The 18,944-nt window shown below is 46.3% G+C and overlaps 1 protein-coding gene across 1 annotated transcript; it reads right to left on the reverse strand.

The window, feature by feature from the left end:
• Positions 7,363-13,537, reverse strand: LOC8059163 (IAA-amino acid hydrolase ILR1-like 2). The gene is made up of 3 exons (XM_002458334.2): positions 13,074-13,537; positions 12,330-12,455; positions 7,363-8,573 (listed from the first exon to the last, which is right to left on the reverse strand). The coding sequence occupies exons 1-3, from the start codon at positions 13,437-13,439 to the stop codon at positions 7,722-7,724; spliced, it is 1,344 nt and encodes a 447-aa protein (XP_002458379.1). The 5' UTR covers positions 13,440-13,537; the 3' UTR covers positions 7,363-7,721.

An 18,944-nucleotide genomic window follows, 5' to 3' on the forward strand; every position in this document is an offset into this window, starting at 1 on the left:
ATTGGATGCCCCGAAGTATCTGGTGTCCAGCATAATAATGATGCCTAGCGTACATGTTAATCACACACGAAACGACCTGAAACTAGACGTCTTCTGATGATGCAGATGAAGGTAACAGCTGAAGGAGAACATTATGATCCTACGTGTTACATGATAAACTAATAACGAGCTAGCCTGGATCTGGCGAATACGATACCGTACGTCATACCAACCGAGCGAATGGCTGCGGACCTGTTGGCTGTGGTGGCGTATTAGGTTGGGGTGTGCATCATATGAATGGCGTATATATACCTGTACTTTATATATAGGTTCCACATCCTTTTGCGTCTGAACATATGATGGATTGATGGTAGCTCATTCGTAAGCAATAATCAGAAATTTTAGGTCCTCTCGTCGACGTGTCGAATGCGCAGTGCAAGTGTGCAACCCAATGATGGTCCGGATGGAGAATTTTAACTACGTCATCTCTTAAAAATCCCATGCTAAAGTCTTTTTTTTTTATGAAACAACTGGTAGAAGAGCCATCGACTAGATTATATTAGAAGGTAGGAAAATCTAGTAGGAATGTAGGATGCTGTACAAGTCTACAAAGACAATAGGAAAGGCAATATAAAACGAGCCCTCACACCCTCAACGTTAAATTTGCCAAATGTTCAGACTTTGACAATATCGGAAATTCTTCAACCCACATGGTCGGATTTGCATTTGCGTAGAAAAACAGTGTAACGACCCATCATCCAGTAGATAGGTTCTCTGCGTTCGTTTAACGATGGTGACTCGCTACCATTATTGATCACTTGTTTAAGGGCTAAATTTTCCTCTTAATGAAAAATAGGCATGATGCAAGTAACGGCTAGTTGTGTTGTTCAATCTTTGGAAGTTCCAACTATTTTCTCGGAAGTTCCAACCTTTGACAGATAACGACTAGTTTGTGAGTGTGGAGTGTTTATACCCCTCCGAATTAGGAGGGGTTGTTGTTGCCTTCCCATGCTCATATCCGAAAAAAGAAGCATCCCTCTAGCTCTCCTCACTTCCCCTTTGTGTGGATTCAAGTGAGATCTTGTGAGTTAAGTGGAGAGAGTTAGAAATTAGGGGGTTTGTGAGCACAAGAATGAGCGATCAAATCTTTGATTGAGCACATGTGTGGATTTCAACATTTATTCGTGAAGCGTCTATTATTCTTGGAGGTGAAGCCTCCTAGATGGCTAAGCGTCTCACGATGAGCTTTTGTACTTGTGGTGAGCCATAGGAAGTTTTAAACGGCTCTGATCTCATCTCCGCAAGGGAAGAGATCGAGCTAATGGATCGAGGAAAGTGGTTGAAAGAAACCCGGCTACTGGTCGCTCACGGCTTCCTCAACAGAAACGTACGGTTGAAGTGGGAACCCAACCTCACTTAAACAATTCCTTATCTCCTTTGTGCTTTACTTTGGATATTTATTTTTTTACTCGATCTACTTGGTTGTCCATGTTTATGAGTGCAGGTGCTTCGTGGGCTTGCTATTAGACATCTGCAGATTAATATATTATTTTTTGGTTTGAGCTAGAAATCATTAGGCATAATTTCACTTCGTTTATTCCGTGGAAGTTCTGATGGCCAAAACTTTCGATCTCCATCAGAATTTCCGAAGGTTATCTAATCCATTGCATTGTTTGAGTTGTGATTTTTTTTAGGAAAACACTTATTCATCCCTCTCCCTCCCCTAGGCGATATCTCGGTCCTTATACTCCACTTTTTATGAACATGCTCTACGCTAAGATGATGTTGTTCATATATTAGGTGAGCCACATAGCTAGAATTTCACAACACTTTCGACGAAATGCAAGATAAACTTTGAACATCCGATACCATATATTTTGGGACTGAGGCAATAATAGTAGATTGTGATCACAATTGTGATATGCCAAGCATGCAGCAACTGAGGAACAGGACTCAGGTGTAGGTCGAGATTCAAGAACATAATCACATATACCTCTATCTCCTCTTAATGAAACACGTGCCACTAAAGATGACAACGGGTAATTATCCATCGGGTTATGGCTGTCCATACCCTTACCCACGAGGAAATATTTTACCCATATCTATATACGGGTAAGAGTTTTTTCCATACCCTTACTCATGCGGGTAACGAGTACTCGTGGGTTATCCTTACTCATGGATCTAAGAATGTTTGCAATATCAAAATTACATGTATCAATATATTAGACTCCCAATTTCAGCCAAAGAATCGCAAATCAATAACAAATTAATTTACCTGTGGCGACGCGAGGAATGGGGATGGCGGCGTCTAGAGTCGTGGCAACTCGTTGTCGCGGTCTTCACGTGCGTGACCATGTGAGATGCGGCGCCGCAAGGGGGGAGGCGGGAGGGGAGGTGAAAACCTAGGATTTTCGCTGCGTTATATACACGTTTACTGGGCTTGGGCTGTGTGGTGGTAGTTTTGTCCCATGATTTCTGGAGTAGGGTCGGGATTAATTTACTTATGGGTTAACAGGTATGGGCAGTGCAGTCCCATACTCTTATCCTCTTTACCCGGTGGGTAAGACTTTTGTCTCATTTATCCATGAGTGAAAAAATTAGCCATACTTTTGCCCTAATAGGTTTTTTACTCATCGGATTTCGGGTAGAAATTGTTATCTTTACGTGTCATGCATGTTCTCGGAAAAAACATATATATTCCTCTGTCCTTGCTCCTGAGTTACGGATTGGCTCATCCTCAGCGCCAAACTTGGGCCTTGTTTAGTTCACTCTGAAAACCAAAAAGTTTTCAAGATTCTCCGTCACATCGAATCTTGTGGCACATGCATAAAACATTAAATAAAGACGAAAGCAAAAACTAATTACACAGTTTAGCTGTAAATCATGAGACGAATCTTTTGATCCTAGTTAGTCCATGATTGGATAATATTTCTCACAAACAAACGAAAAGTGCTACAGTACCGAAAAGTTTTTACTTTTCGGAACTAAACAAGGCCTTGGACCATTATTTTCCCACACCACTGGTTGTAATCATGCCAACCGTGGGTTAAGAAAATTATGTTTTCGAGTGACACTTATGTTATGTGTGAGCTGACACACATATTACAATACTACCTAATGCACCAGCTTCTAGTTGAAGGAACGATTAACTGACGGTCTAACTGCTCCATGATTATTAGTCACCCGATGACCACCATCCCATTTGCGCTGTCAAGAGGCCGATCCTACACTTTGCCAGGACAATCTTCTTCGCTTGGGCCCTGTGCTCCGATGTACAAGATTCTTATATAGCTAGAGTGGTTAAGTCACTCATTAGTTGTGCTTGATTAGATACACACACCTCACGGCGCAGAAGATGTCTAAATCTTTGTTTGTTGTTCCTAGTATACGCACTTCCCATTTTGTCTACGCTTAGGCCGTAGCACTAGACATGAAACCAACGCCTTAGGAAAAAAGGATACGGATCGCTTGGTGTTAATTTGGCTTCCAGTAGTTCAGCTCAAAATGATCTCCATCGGTAGCATCGGCACGCCGAGTGTTTTTTTCTGAAAGGCAACGCTGCCCTTCACCGATCTGTCTTCTTCGTGCGCGGCCATGGGGATCTTGTGAATTGTGATCATCAGAAGGAAAACAATGGAATCGAACACAAGGTTGCCCGCCGTGAGATGCGAGGTGCACTCATTGGGGAACGCTTTGGCGAGACCGCATCGCATGTGGCGCGCGCGGTCCACTCGACCTCCTTTTCGCTGTCTCCCCTGATTTCTCAAATCAAAAGTTCAGATCCTCTGAACCAACCATTGCAAAATTAACGGGAGTGCAAAGAAGCAGATTACCGTCGAGTTTTTCTTACCAAGTACTCCCCTAGTCACTCTTCATCAGTACTCTAGTTCACCGCTCCTGCATCTGAAGTCGCCCATCGGCTTGCAGGTTCTGACGTTTGTATTGCTGTACTGTGGCGGCATCAAATGCATCAGCAAACAGCAAAACTCTGTAGAAATGACGCGCAGTGCTTGCACACACAAACAACTCAACAGTCATCGATGAACACTGAACATGCAGCTATAGATTTGCTATAGGACAGGCTCGCAGGGGCCGGCCTACCAGCCATCCATCGATCGTGAGCTGTCTCGGAGGAGGCAGGCATGGCAACAGACTGGGAACGTGGTGGCTCCGGTTCCAGCCTCTGGATTTTGTCAGCTATAAAAATAGCAGGCGCCGTTCATCTCTCTATAACACACACACACACACACACACACACACACACACACACCCCAGTACACCTGCAGCACCGCCCCAAGCCTCGGCATCTAGCTTTCTACCGTGCACGGTACTACAAGCCGGCAACTTTTCACCGTAACGAAATGGCATCCAAGGTCTTCCGCGCCGTCGTCGTCGCCGCGCTCGCCGCGTCCGCCCTCGCGGGGGTCGCCATGGCCGCCGACGAGCCCGCGCCGAGCCCCACGTCCGGTGCCGCCGCCGTCTCGTCCTCGTTCGTCGCCGCCGTCCTCTGCCCCGCCGTGGCGCTCCTCTTCGGCAGCCTGCGTCACTGAGTCCCAGCAGAACACGGCGAGTTGTCGCATGGTCACTTACCTCCCCGACCCATCCCTGCCTCTGCCTTGTATTGTATTGTATCTACTAGCAGGTTTCTTCCTATGCTAGCTGGCTGTCTTGTGCATCCCATGTATGATGTATCTTTAGTTCTTTACCGACTCAGATATTCTATGCCACCAGTTTCTCAGCTACAGTAATTATTTGATTTGTTATGCCCCCTGTGGAATTAAGTGCGTACAGTTTCACTTGTTTCCTAATCAGAGTCACGTCCCTTGCAATCGTTATGTATTAGTACTACTGATTAACTTCCCGTTGATTTCATTTCTCTGAAGTTGCCATGTAATGTTCCTTCTCTGAACTATACTAAAATGGTCTGATTAGTAAAGCCAACCGAACACTTCCATTGCTTTAGCCAAACAAAAACTGCCCGGAGTCCACTGGAGAGTACTATGGTGGATGCGAAGCACAATCAAGAGTCCACTGGAGAGGGGCAATTTAAATATTTGCCCCCCCTTACGGATGGCTCCTCTTCACTTGCCTCTCTTATAAGTGCAATTAAAGATTTGCTCCAGGAATCTCTTCGGTCCTATAGATTTGCCCATTTTACCTACGTGGCAGTCTTACTCATCACGTCAGGTTGGATTGGCTACAGGAAAAGACTACATTACCCCTCCCCTTATCTGTATCGTGTGCGTGCTAAACCATGGCCTGTGGCTGCTTGCATATAGCTCTGACCACTGAGACTGATGAGTTCATTGCGGGCTGCAGCATCTATGAAAGTTTTTAAATTGAATATAGTTTCTGAATTCACTCCACTAAATAATACCACATCTCAAATAATTTAGACTCATTCTACAAATTTGTTTATTTATTTGGCATACATGGTTTGCTAGAAACTTAGTGCCAGAACACACTTGTTGGGTACCATAATAAGGGATACCCAAATCAGAGCAATAAAAAACGCAAAGAAACACACTAACCACAATCATCAGGGCCTCGGACGCGAGTTCCGACTCGCCCGACCCCTCAGGACATCGAACGCAAGTTCCGACTCGCCCGACCCCTCAGGGCATCGGACGCGAGTTCCGACTCGCCCGACCCCTCAGGGCCTCGGACGCAAGTTCCGACTCGCCCAACCCCGTCCAGGCTCGGGCACCGGACCCCACTCCGTCTGGGCAGCAAGACTTCCACCGCACGGCGCCCGTACCCACGACATGACAGACGCGACGGCTTCCATACCGCGGCAGGGCAAGGCGATAACTATTCCAACCACCCTGGTCACTGTGCCCTTACCTCTTTCACTGTGACGTACTACCTCACAGTAGGAAGGGAATGGGGGAGGTTAATCAGCACCACTATTTGAGGTCACTTCCCACTATTGACAGCATGTGCAGCAGTGCCGGCGACCCGACCCCCGCGACTCCTACAGGGCTCGGTAACACTCTACAGGAACAGCCATACTGCCGACCATCCCCCAAGGACGAGATGGACCAGCTTCAACAGGGTCGGGACTGAGGTTTCACCATTCAACAGAAGAAATCTTCTCTTGTAAAAACCTGTCTTCCCCTTGAGACTATAAAAGGGGAGCCAGGGTTCACAACTAAGGATAGGTCCAGAAGGCCAAGTTCACACACACAACACTCTTTCTCAGAGCAGCAACCCGCACTCTGTCCACCACCAAGCCGAGACCTGGGACTTAGCCCTCTCTCGGAACCTGCTTGTACCCCCTACTTCAAGCACCTTTGGGTGCAAGGTTATACAGAAATTCCGACCACACTGGACGTAGGGCATTCTTGGCCCGAACCAGTATAAACCCTCTGTGTATCACTTGCATCACCATCCAAGCTTGGTCAGTCACGCAGAATTATACTTATTAGTGCCTAGATCGCGAGTCTAGACGCCGACAACACTACGCCCTCAGTCAAAGTGTTATTCTCAATTTCAGAGAGATCGGGCACTTTTATATTTTTTTAGATATATATTAAAAATATTAATATTTATGATACATAATTAATATCATTAGATAAAATATTTAATATATTTTTATAATACAACTTATTTAGAAATATGAATGTTACTAATATATTTTTTACAAACTATGGCCGGTGAGTTCAGAACCATCGTGCGTCGGCGGCCGGTGCTCATGCTCGCGAGCCCGACCCCAACCATGGCCACGCAGGAGCTCCGGCCAGGCCCTCTCCCTGACGTCGACGCCTGACGCGCAGCCGTTTGCGCCTCGCCACTGCTTCTGCTCGCGAGCCCGGCCGCCAGCTGCAGACCTTCGCGCTCGCAAGCCGAGCCTCCTGCCATGGCTATGCAGAAGCTCCGGCCAGGCCTCTCCTCGATGCTAGCAGGTCGCCCACGGCCACTCGTGCATTGCCACGGGAGCAGCTGCTCCTGCTCGCGAGCTCGGTCGCCTGCTGCAGCTGCTCGCGTTCGCAAGTTGCTCACAGGTGCACGACCATGGAGCTCCCGCACGCGCAGCCTCCTGCAAGCCGCTTGCACGCGCACGGCCATGAACCTCCCGCACGCGTGGCTCCTGCAAGCTGCTTGCACATGCACGACCATGGAGCTCCCGCACGCGGCAACCTGCACACCGGAGGGACACGGCCAGAGACATGGCTGGCGTTGGGGAGCTAGGGGCTGCTATGTCTCTAGGAGAGAGCAAAAACAGAGGGAGGGGTACTGCAGTCTTTTCCTATACTCCATCTAAGCTAACATGCTGATTTGACTGCTAAAGAGGTAAAATGGGTAAATATATAACACTGAGTAGATACTTGAGACAAATCTTTAATTGCATTTATAAGAGGAGCAAGTGAAGAAGAGTCATCGGGGGGCAAATATTTAAATTGCCCACTGGAGAGTGGGAAACCTTTCATTTCCCAAACTATTCGTGGAACAAAGCTCGGACAGGAGCGCCTGTACTGTACAGGCATCATCTCAGCTCCCAATCTATGAATCACATCGTGAGCTTGACCAGCTTTACGACCCTCGCGTTGGGCAGCAAGATCAGTCGCACAAATCGATCGGATCCCGACGTGAGTACGTGACTGCTCGACGGATCGCAGGCGCTAACTGCAACCTGGCCTTCTTGAGCTCGTCGAGCTTCGCTGGGCACGCGCCACCATGAGCGCGAAGCCGGCGCCGCCGGCACCGTGGCCGCTCGCGAAAGGCTGCAGCCTGCAGTACAGCTACAGCTCGTCGTGGGGGCCGACGGGCCCGCTGGCTGCCGCGTGGTTCCGCAGGTACCCGATGGCGAGGTTGGCGTGCATCGCGGCGCCGTAGGGAAGCGCGCCGTCGTCGATGAAGAAGTGCGGCGAGTGCGCGGCGTGGACGGCCCCGATGGCCTCGTTCCCGATCCCGACGAAGTAGAAGTGCGAGGCGGGGACGGCCTCCGAGAAGGACGCGAAGTCCTCGCTGCCCATGCACGGCTCCATGGCGCCGCGGACGGCGCCCGCTCCGACCGTCTCGGCGGCGACGGCCTCGAAGTGCGCGTGCAGCGAGGCGGCGTTCACCGTCGGGGGAAGCAGCGGGCTCCCGCCGGCGCCGAAGTCCACGGACGCCGCGCACCGGTGCACCGCGGACTGCGCCACGACCACCTCCTCGATCCGCCGCTTCAGCCGCAGGAAGCCTTCGCTGGAGAAGCACCGGAACGTGCCGCCGATCGTCACGGAGTCCGGGATCACGTTGAACGCGCCGCCGCCCTGGAACCTCGTCACCGTCACCACCTGCGAGTCCAGCGGGTCGGCCTCCCGCGAGACCAGGCTCTGCAGGCTGAGGACGACGCTGGAGGCTGCCACGACGGGGTCCACGGTGATGTGGGGGGCGGCGGCGTGGCCGCCGACCCCGGTAATCACCGCCTCGAAGAACCCGCACCCGGCCAGCAGCGGGCCGGACCTGGAGCCCACCACGCCGGTGGGGAGCATCACGCTGACGTGGAACCCGAATATGGCCTCCACGTTCTCCACGGCGCCCGCCTCCACCATCTGCTTGGCGCCCATGCCGACCTCCTCGCCCGGCTGGAAAAGGAGGACTACTGTGCCCTGAGGGGGAAAAAAATCAAACCTTTGGCTGTATCAATTTCTCGCTTTCCTTGCACGCCGTGAAATTGCAGCAACAACGAAATTACATGTTATCAGCAAGACTAGCAGCTCGAATCGCAGAGGAAAACTTCACTGATAACTGAATATTTATAGACAGTTACTGACTTACTATTCACACTCAATGTAAAATTCTCCTTCCTCACCACGGCACATAAAACGGGTTCACCATTTTCGATCCTCAACCCAAGTTTATCGCCCCCGGCCTGGGTTCACTGGTTCATTTTCGACTCGAAATGTAAGAATCTCTTGCAATTAGCATACCATGTATCATGTCTTCGTATCTCAATCCTATCGACCCAAAAACTTTATGACTATGTTCCTCACATCCGTTTTTATGGAATTGCCATGTCTTCTTCTCTAGTTTGGTGAGCTCCACCGAGCTAATAAGATCACTTTGAAACATAGAAATTTTATAGAAATTATAAAAAAATTTATGTAAGAACCCATATTCCAGAAAGGACCTTCGGGTGTAGGGTCTATGAGATTGTATACTTGTCTCTAACATAACCAGAGAGAGACAAGTATAGTAGTTTGTGATTACGGTCGTAACGATGAGGCCACACTCGACAATTAATCAAGAGGTGGAGGGGCGGCGACAACCACAGCTAATGAGTTACCAATAGAGCTAGTGGCGGGCCGAGTGCCCACCGATGTTAAGAAATGGGATGATGTAGGAGAAAGGAGGTGAGGCTAAAAAGGGCATAAGGGTGGGCCTTGTTGGCGCCGATGAGCAACGAACGCGATTATATGAAAGACGCGCACATACACAAAATAAATGCATAACTTGGAGAAAGTAGATAAGAGATAAAGGTCAAGTGAGAATCGGCCGCAACTATAATATCTAATGGCTTAAAATTCAAGTGTCAAATAAGTTCTGGATATAAAATTGTACATGAGAGAAACTTCAAATCTTATAAAATATATCATAATCACGTGCTCTATCAATATCATTCTTCCTGCATCCATTATTAGTTTATTACTCTTATCCATGCCTGATTTAATTTCATGGGAAAATGACTCTTCATTCAACAACTAGCTAGAACTACTAAAACTTGCACCCTTCTATCAGGACTTCAAAAGGAACCATGCATTCTCTCAAATCAAAATCAATTGGGCTCCAGCTCTAACTCCTTATGTGAAGAAACTTCTCTAGTGAAGTTAGAGTTTAAAAAACGTCCGACAAAAATGACACCAGCGGTAGTCTTGTAGTAATTTGTATTAGATTTGTGAGAATGAGTTAAAAGAAAACACTTTTTTGGTTCCTCTAGACAAAAACAGCTATGCTTCTTGCAATGAACCGCTTTTTGGATGTCGGTTGGCAGGGCTCCTTGCAAAGAGCTGCAAGAAACCAAAGTCTTGCCAAACGGGACCTAAGTACCCCTTCTATTTAAAAAATATTTGGTAAGTTAGGATTCAAAACTTTATAAGTTTAACTAACGACTAATCAAATTATATACTTCCTCCATCCTGAAATAAGTGTTACCGTAGGATATGTGCCGGTCAAACTTTCTTAAGTTTGACTAGGTATATAGAAAATATCGGCAACATTGATATCTCTAAATAAGTTTATTATGAAAATATATTTAATGATTTATCTAATGATACTAACTATATATCAGAAATATTAATATTTTCTCATATATGTTTAACCAAAACTAAAAATGTTTGACTAAAGTAATGACATCTATTTTAAGACAGAGGGGGTACATGATTAGAACATAAAAGATTACAATGATTGATTCACATTACGCATATCTCTAATTACGAGTTTTTTTAGCTATTTTATTTTTTTATTTTATAGCAGGTGAGAATATCTTAGGTCTTGTTTGGATAGCTAGGCTAACAACTAGTTGGTAAAAATTATCATTTAAAGATTCAAATGTGGGGAATAGTGAGTGGGCTAAAGTTTAGCCAAAACTCTAACTAGCCGTTAGTTACTAGTCCTCCTGTTTGAATTCTTTAATTGCCAAACTTTATCTCTTGAGGATCCAAACATGACTTAACAGTAATCAGCAAACACGTCTTTGTTGACAAACATCGTACCACGAGACAGCGGCACAGTAGAAAAAGATGTCTGGCGTGTCGCCCCGGGAATCTTTAAGTTCTTGTTGCGAGAAATTCCATTTGATGTGCACGTTTTAGCAGAAAGGTCAGACTATATACCATGTGCTTAGTCCAATACGGGCCATTTTTTAAGGTGTCTTGCACGCAAGATTTTAAATAGGAGGCTAATTTTATTTAGCGGCCGCACCCTTGAAAGCTACAGGATATAATAGCAGCTCTATCCGTTTATTGCTTTTATAATAAAGTGAAAACGCTTAATTAGTTATGCACAGAAGTACGGAAACAAGAGATTTTATAAATAAACGAAAATAGTCAAATACAAGTCAAGGCTCGCTCATGTTTATAGGTACATTAGTTCCCAGTCATTTAATCAATTAGAATTCAACAATAAACAAATCAATAGTTGTTCAATAGTTCATTACACAATTTATTATGTGAAGAACACAACAGAGATATACATATTACAGTCATCTAGAGTAAATAATGAGTATTTACCTCGGTTAATTAAGATTAGCATCAATGGGCGCTAAAAAAGTTTTGCACTACATACCATACGTACTACTATATAAACGGTGCAGTAGAAGTTACTTGCATTCATATAAACAGGCCACTGAACTGAAGAAATAGACTAACCCATCCCTAAGACTATCTCCAACAATCATCACCCAAAATACAAGACCCATTTGTCCTTTGGTTAGCGCTACAGGTAAAAGATTCTATACCTATTTTTAGTCTTCTCTGACAACAAGACCTAAAAGACAACACTCTTTGCAAATGAGTCTCGAGGAGAGAGGATACCCAAATTTGGGTTATGCCTCTCCTGATACTCAAAATGGGTATTTGTGTATGGGTACTCTGTTGGAGGTCATAGGTATTGTATTGGAGACCCATTTTAGGTTTGGGTTCCCAAACGAGTCTCCTGTTGCAGACAGCCTAAAACTTTCAAAATGGATCACTCAAGATACGAATGCATGAGTTGAATGCAAAGATCGCAAACTTGTCCAACTAACGTGAACACCCATTCACGTGGTGAAAAACTAATTAAGCTATCCTCTACACAAACTCGTCATCTAAACGTAGCTTTGGTGATAACAGATTCAGGCGGATCCAGAAACTTGAAATGCCGCATCGTCGCGAGAGGTCACGTTTTTGATCGGGCATAGCCACGAGCTTAATTGTTTTTAAATAAAATAAGTTATTTTTGTTGATATCAAAACAAACAGATGAGAGGACGACACAGCAAAGAAAGATGTTGAGAGGACTTATTGACAGCTTCATCTCGATCGCTTTAAAGCGGAGCACAGAGATCTCAAGCATCAGCGGGAAAATGACTTTGCAACAAACCATGCATATGCTACCGGCACTAACCACTAACTGATGAAACCTGCATACACAATTGCGCCGGATATGCAAGCGCACAACGTGACAATTTTAAAGGACTCCAAAATCAGGCGAGCGAGCTGTTATTGCAGGGTGACACGCGCGCAGGTTACTCGATCGACGTCGACGACAACCAGATGAGGGACAGTCGGACAGATATCATAAGACGCCGTTGGAACGATGCGCGAGATGCAGTTGTGTAGTGTGACACAGTGAAGGGGAGGAAGAAGAAAGGCGAGCGAGAGGACCAACCTGCAGGTCGTGGCGGCGCTCATGGAGGATCTTGGCGGCGCCGAGCAGCATTGCGGTGTGCGCGTCGTGGCCGCAGGCGTGCATCCTCCGGGCCTCCTTGCTCTTGTGCTCCCACTCCACTTCCTCCTGTGATCCACAGAAATTGAAAACAGATTAGAGGCCATGAAAGTTTGATTATTAGTGAGTACTTGCATGACATCTGCAAGACTGCAACGTCGATCGGAGCAAGCTGAGGAGTTCCGGTCAACTTGCTTAGGTTAACACACATGTGCCGGATACGACCCGCTTACTGTTTGGATAAACTTTATTTACCGGTTCTGAGTTGTCCACCTGTACAATTGTAGTACTTGTCTTCCCCAAAAGTGTATATATACAGTAGTAGTAGTATTAGTAGTAGTATATTCAAAGGCTCAAGATGTTAGCATGCTTGACTTTGCGCTTTACACGACGGAAAACACTTCGACCCGTACGCATGACTTCTGCAAAGTTTTCTATAACGCCAGTGCCATTCCTCCTTTTTTCTTTTTCTTTGTTTGATGAGATGAAATAGTGCCCTTTTCTAGTAGGTTTGCAGCAGTTGCAATGGCACTAGCGCTGCAAGACGTCCTCCCTAGGCCCCTGAATTTATCGTCCAATTTGCTGTGGAAAGGTCGATTTGTGAGAATGGGATGAACCGAACCTGGACTGTCCATCCCCGAATTGAATTTCAACAACAAGACAACGGGAAGCGCGTATTGTTAGTACCTGCAGCGGGAGCGCGTCCATGTCGGCGCGCAGCGCGACGAACGGGGCGCCCCCGGTGCCGACGGCCGCGACGACGCCCGTCCCGGCGACGGGGTACCTGTACGCGACGCCCATCGCGTCGAGCTCCCTCCGGACCAGCGCGCTCGTCTCGTGCTCCTGGAACGCCAGCTCGGGCCGCTCGTGGATGGCCCGCCTGACGCCCGTCATCCACGCCGCGAACTCCTCGCGCTGCGCCCGGCGCAGCAGCACGTCGCCGCTGTCCGCCGCGCCCGCGGAGCCGGCGGCGGCGGCGACGACGAGGGCGAGCAGCAGGGCGCCAGCGATTGCGCTTATTGCGCGCGGCGGCCTCGGCGCGGGCGCGGCCATCGGGGACGGACGGGACGGGACAAGAGGCCGCACGCACGGCACGGGGGCGCGCACCGGGGGGTCCTGGGCTTTGTGGCGCGGGCGGCGTCCGCGCGTTCCCGTTCCTGGTGGATTTTATATACACGCGTCCGTCCGCGGTGCCCGCGCGCGACGTTGTACGGGCTGCATCTATCTGTATGGCCCTGTGTTGTTGCGCTGCCTCCGTTCCGTTCCGTTCCTTGTCTTGTCTCCGGAGCCGTGGGATCGCCGGCGCACGTGGCCAACGTGCCCTGGCCGCGCTGGATTTTCAGAGCACGTGTTGCGTGGAGGAAAGGAAAGGAGGCCCAGCCCGCCGATACGGCCGTGGCGGCGTGACGTCGTCGCCCGTCGGTATCGTTGCGGCCTGACGAGGGAACCTTGTCACGGGTCACACGAGTCGTGCACCGCCCGCCACCCCGCGCGCCGCCCTAGTTTTGTGGCTCGTCGGACGCTGCTGCTCTAGGAGTTTCTGGCCGGGACTTCGTGCAACAGGTCACGGGAACGCACGTATTTTGACCTCAGCGTTATCCGGGACTGGATCGACAAGTTCAGATTGGATTTTGGCAGCGGTCCGCGTGGAATTGTTTGCACCATACTAGCTTGATGATTCATTTTTGCATGTGAATGAAGAATGACAAAAAACTAGCATGGTGCGCTTTGACGTTTTAGCGTTCTGTCTGCTAATTAAGTAGCAAGTCGTGACCAAGTTGCTAATCGCTGAATGTGTCAAAGCCAGCTTGAGAAAAATGTGGCAATGGAATGGAGACAGCCTCATTAATATATACAGTAGATAGGACGACTAATAAAGCTACACAAACGAGAGTTCATCGCCTGGTTGTTGCTGTCAATGTCTTAAACCCCTTCAACCACGTCTCGAACTAATTAACGAACTTAATACCATGACGAGTTTGACAAACGAAACAGTGCTTCAACAGAAAGACTGTTCATATCTATATGCATTGCACCTTACTTGTAGTGGAGCAGTAAACACTAAACAGTCCGTGCTCCACGAATTTTTTTGGCCTTGTTTAGTTGGAGAGGAAAATTTTGATGTCGTAGGATGTCTGAAGGGGTGTTCGGATACTAATAAAAAACTAATTACATAACTCGGCTGGAAACTGAGAGACGAATTTATTAAGTCTAATTAATATATTATTAGCACATGTAGGTTACTGTAACACTAAGTCTAATCATGGACTCACTACATTTAAAAGATTCGGCTCGTGATTTCCAACCAAACTGTGTAATTAGTTTATTTTTTATCTATATTTAATACTTTATGTATATGTCCAAATATTTGATGTGATATTTGAAAATTTTTTGGGTTGGAAACTAAACAAGTCCTTTGTTTCTAAGACTGTGCAAACATGTTTCACCATGAGAAACGCATTGAGACAGTGTGCACATAGGACATAGCCTTTGGGGGTCAATAACTATATAGGACTAAAGATGTGTAACATCCCAAAAATTCACATTAAAAAATCACTCGCATTAAAAAATTATTTTCAAAATATATTTTAAAAACTATAAAATAATTTGAGCTCTATAGTATCTCCATCTAATCCATCCATATTTATTTTTCGCGCACAAATAACAGCAAGTACCAGCAAGCTTACATGCAAGAAAACATAGCAGTGCACCTACACGAATATATATCTCATGCATGCATGCAGGACACGCACCGTCCATTTGCATGCACCTGCATGCAAGGACACGGTGATTAGGCACCGTCCATTTGCATGCAACGTGCATGCAAATGGGACATCGTCCTTCGCATGAAATTAGGCACCGACCATGCGCTACAGTAGCATTTTTAATGGCACGCAGCTGAGCGCTTTGGCCTATAAAAAGCCAGCCTCGGGTGCTCACTCTCACCACCCGAGAAACACGTTCACTCACTCGCTCTCTCGCTCTCACTTCGCGTATACCGTATACGGCCATACGCATAAGCCGAGCTCGACTGTCGTCGCAAGACGAGGTGAGCAGCTCATGAGCATCTCCTTGCTCTTCTCTGTCTTTCTGTAGTATTTTTCTGTATTTTTTTCCATGTATTTGTCTGTACCGATTCACTGCCAAAAACTCCACGAATAGAACCATGACATACAGAAGAGCTCTAATGACTCCTGCTAATTTCTCTCTAACCATGCATGCGTGGGCCATAAGCATTAACTCCAAATAGTACATGCATGCACCATGCACTACCAGCCAAACAAATGCCCACGTGAAGCATGTATTTCTTAATCATCGTTAGCCTTTTTCGCATGATTAAAGTCCGGCCATTTCACAAATGCCACATGCTAACTCTGATTTTAATAATTCTTTTTCCTAAATTCATCTAAAATCATGATCTACCTCTCATATTAATTTCATGATTTTTGGAGCTCATTTGAATTTATATGATTATTTATCTGTGCCTATTGTCTGTGTCGTTCGTCGCGTATTTTAGTTGACGGAGTGAACGAGCCGGAAAACGAGAACGTTGGGGCGGATGTGATCTCTTTTGGGGATGCCCTGGTGTTGTGGCTTATACCTTGCGGGGTTAAGCGTGAAGATATCCGCCGTGTCTCGATTAAGGACTGAGTTGATGATTCATCTTGCCTAACTCATTTATCGTACAACCACTCGCCTTGCATGGGAAAGGCTTAGTCTAAATCTCTCTAGTTAGTATGGCAATCACCTGGAGGCAGGTGTGCAACGGGACACTAAGTGATGTATGTGAAATTGTGAAAATATATGAAAAGAGCTTTGTGAATTATTGTGGTATCATGAGATGTGGCCTTAGTGTTCCCGTGGTGAGCGCCATTACTTAGCTATGGAGGGTAATGACTTTGATGGATCTGTGCTTGCACGACGGTGTAAGTTATGGTATCCTACTTGTGGAGAAAGTGTACAACCTCTGCAGAGTGTAAATCTATCTGGATAGCCGTGTCCGCGGTCTCGGACGGGTTATGGTTTGGTTTCAACAACTAGATGGGTTGGTATGAGTGAAAACATGAGAGTGAGTGTGATTTTGGAAATAAATGGTTGACTGCCATTGTGTTGTGGGAACAAGGGTTCAACAACACTTAAAATTGTGATCAAACCCCCATTTTTAGAAATACTATCATATGTGGAAAAAGAGGTCTTTTACAACAGTACTTGTGAAATGAAACCTTGCATGTGTAAAAAGATAGCTTTATGCAAATAAAACTAAGCCTCATCCTTGATTTATCCATATGCATATATACTGTTATCCCCTTCCGTAGGGTAAGGTTGGATTTGCTGAGTACTTTGTACTCACCCTTGCTTTATTAAACAGAGGAAGATCCGGACTTCGATCCCGAAGTGGCGTTCGAGTAAGGTCGTGTCTGCACCCAACTAAGCCTGTGGCATTGGGACTCGTCAGATGTTCGATTGTGATATCGTTTGTTTCTGGGTCCTTTGGACCTATGTTGTATTTTGGTGTCTTATTATTATAGCGTGCCTTCCTTGGCCACGCTTACCAAGACTACTGCGCTGAAACTTATCTGATGTAATAAATGTGTTACTAGCCTCCTGGGACTAGTAATGTATCACATTTGAGTTTCTGGTTTACCAGGGACGCTTTAAGATGTGATAGGTGAATTTTTTTTGGGTTGGAAACTAAGCAAGTCCTTTGTTTGTAAGACTGTGCAAACACGTTTCACCACGAGAAATGCATTGAGACGGTGATAGCCTTTGGGTCAATAACTATAGGACTAAAAGTAGCGAGGACTGAATAGACCATGCCATTATTTCAGCCGCACCAACGTTAGCACATCATCAAGAAAGAGCAAGGCCGGCCACCCAGACCCAGGCGCCCACTCTCCATCGTGCGCATTCATCTCGCTGCCTGCTGCTCTGCGCTCTGATGCCCGGCCCGGTCTGCATGTGCAGGAAAAAGGAGCAAAGGGCGCAGCAGGAGTGCAGGACGTCCCATTCCGCCCGCCTTCGTTTTCCACGTGAACGTGAGCATGCGCGCGTCCAAACACAGGCCTTGTTTTAGTTCACTTTGAAAATCAAAATTTTTTTAAGATTCTCCGTCACATCAAATCTTATGGCATATGCATGAAACATTAAATATAGACGAAAACAAAAACTAATTATACAGTTTAGCTGTAAATCACGAGATGAATCTTTTGATCCTAGTTAGTCCATGATTAGATAATATTTGTCACAAACAAACGAAAGTGCTACAGTACCGAAAACTTTTCACTTTTCGGAACTAAACACGGCCACAAACAGCTAGCGCACCAGGCCAGGACCGACGTGATCTCCCCCTTGGTTTTTTGCTTGCAGACTCTTGCACCATGTCGGCATCAATCAATAATTCAGGGCCATTCTAAGCAGCTACCACCACCGTTTCTCTCAGAGGACGTACAGTACAGTACACTACCCTGGCGCCCGCCGGACGCATCAGGCCGCGCATCAAATTCTTGGCGTCGAGCTGCGGCTGCGTCAGCGTCTCGGCGCGTCTGCGGGTAACATGAGGAGCGCAGCATTGTTTGCACTGGCCAATGGGGGGGTGGGGGTGTGGGTGTGTGTGATGTGAACACGGTGCTGCGGCCTCCTATTCCTTATCGGCATCTCAGCGATCAGTTGATGTAATTGAGCGGCAGCAAAAGGACGAGCAAAACTTGACGCAATGGGCGTGACTGTGAACATAATAAATTTCAAATATGCCTATGATGAAATGATGGTATCTTCCTCCCCTGCTTAGGCGGCTACGTGGTTGGTGCGTGCGTCTAGCCCAATAATGTTTTTTTTTGAAGAAAGTCTAGCCCAATAATATTATTTCTTTTGGTGGTGTTCCGGTTCTGCCACGCCGATTCAGTCGGTCACTCCAAAGTCTAATCACTGTCCAATGTTTGGTCGCACGGTTTACAAATACAACCTGGATAGCGGGAACTGCATCACGTTCCCAAGCTAGCGAGTGATTACCACTAAGAAGATATCAAATATCGATGCAATGTAATTGTCTTCATCTCTATAATTGCCATTTTAGACATGCAAAATGCAACACAAAAGTACATAAAAAGGAGTAAAATCCACTTGCGATCATTGAACTTGCTCGACTATGTCATATTGATCCATAAACTCACAAATTGACCATCTAATCCATGTCATCTCGATACCTAAATTTTTAAACCACTCGTTTAGATTCTCAAACTTGTCCGATTTGTATTATCTAGCTCTCTAAACTTGCAAATCACCAATTTTGTTCCTCTGACTCTGTTTAGTTATATCATCTTAGTCTAGTCCCTAAATACAATAAACTTGTAAATTCAATATATATTTATAGAACTAAATATAAATCTATTCTTTTTAGACTCATGTTTAGATGCACTTTAAATTAGAATAAAAAATCATCATATACTATATATTTTTAAATTTATAAATAAAAAACTAAAAATGATTATATATTTTTTTATATATCCTAAAAATATATGTGTCGATTTAGTTATTGAACTGTAGAGTTAAAAAATAGAA

This window comes from Sorghum bicolor, chromosome 3, assembly GCF_000003195.3.
Source record: "Sorghum bicolor cultivar BTx623 chromosome 3, Sorghum_bicolor_NCBIv3, whole genome shotgun sequence".
NCBI classification, from domain to species: Eukaryota; Viridiplantae; Streptophyta; class Magnoliopsida; order Poales; family Poaceae; genus Sorghum; species Sorghum bicolor.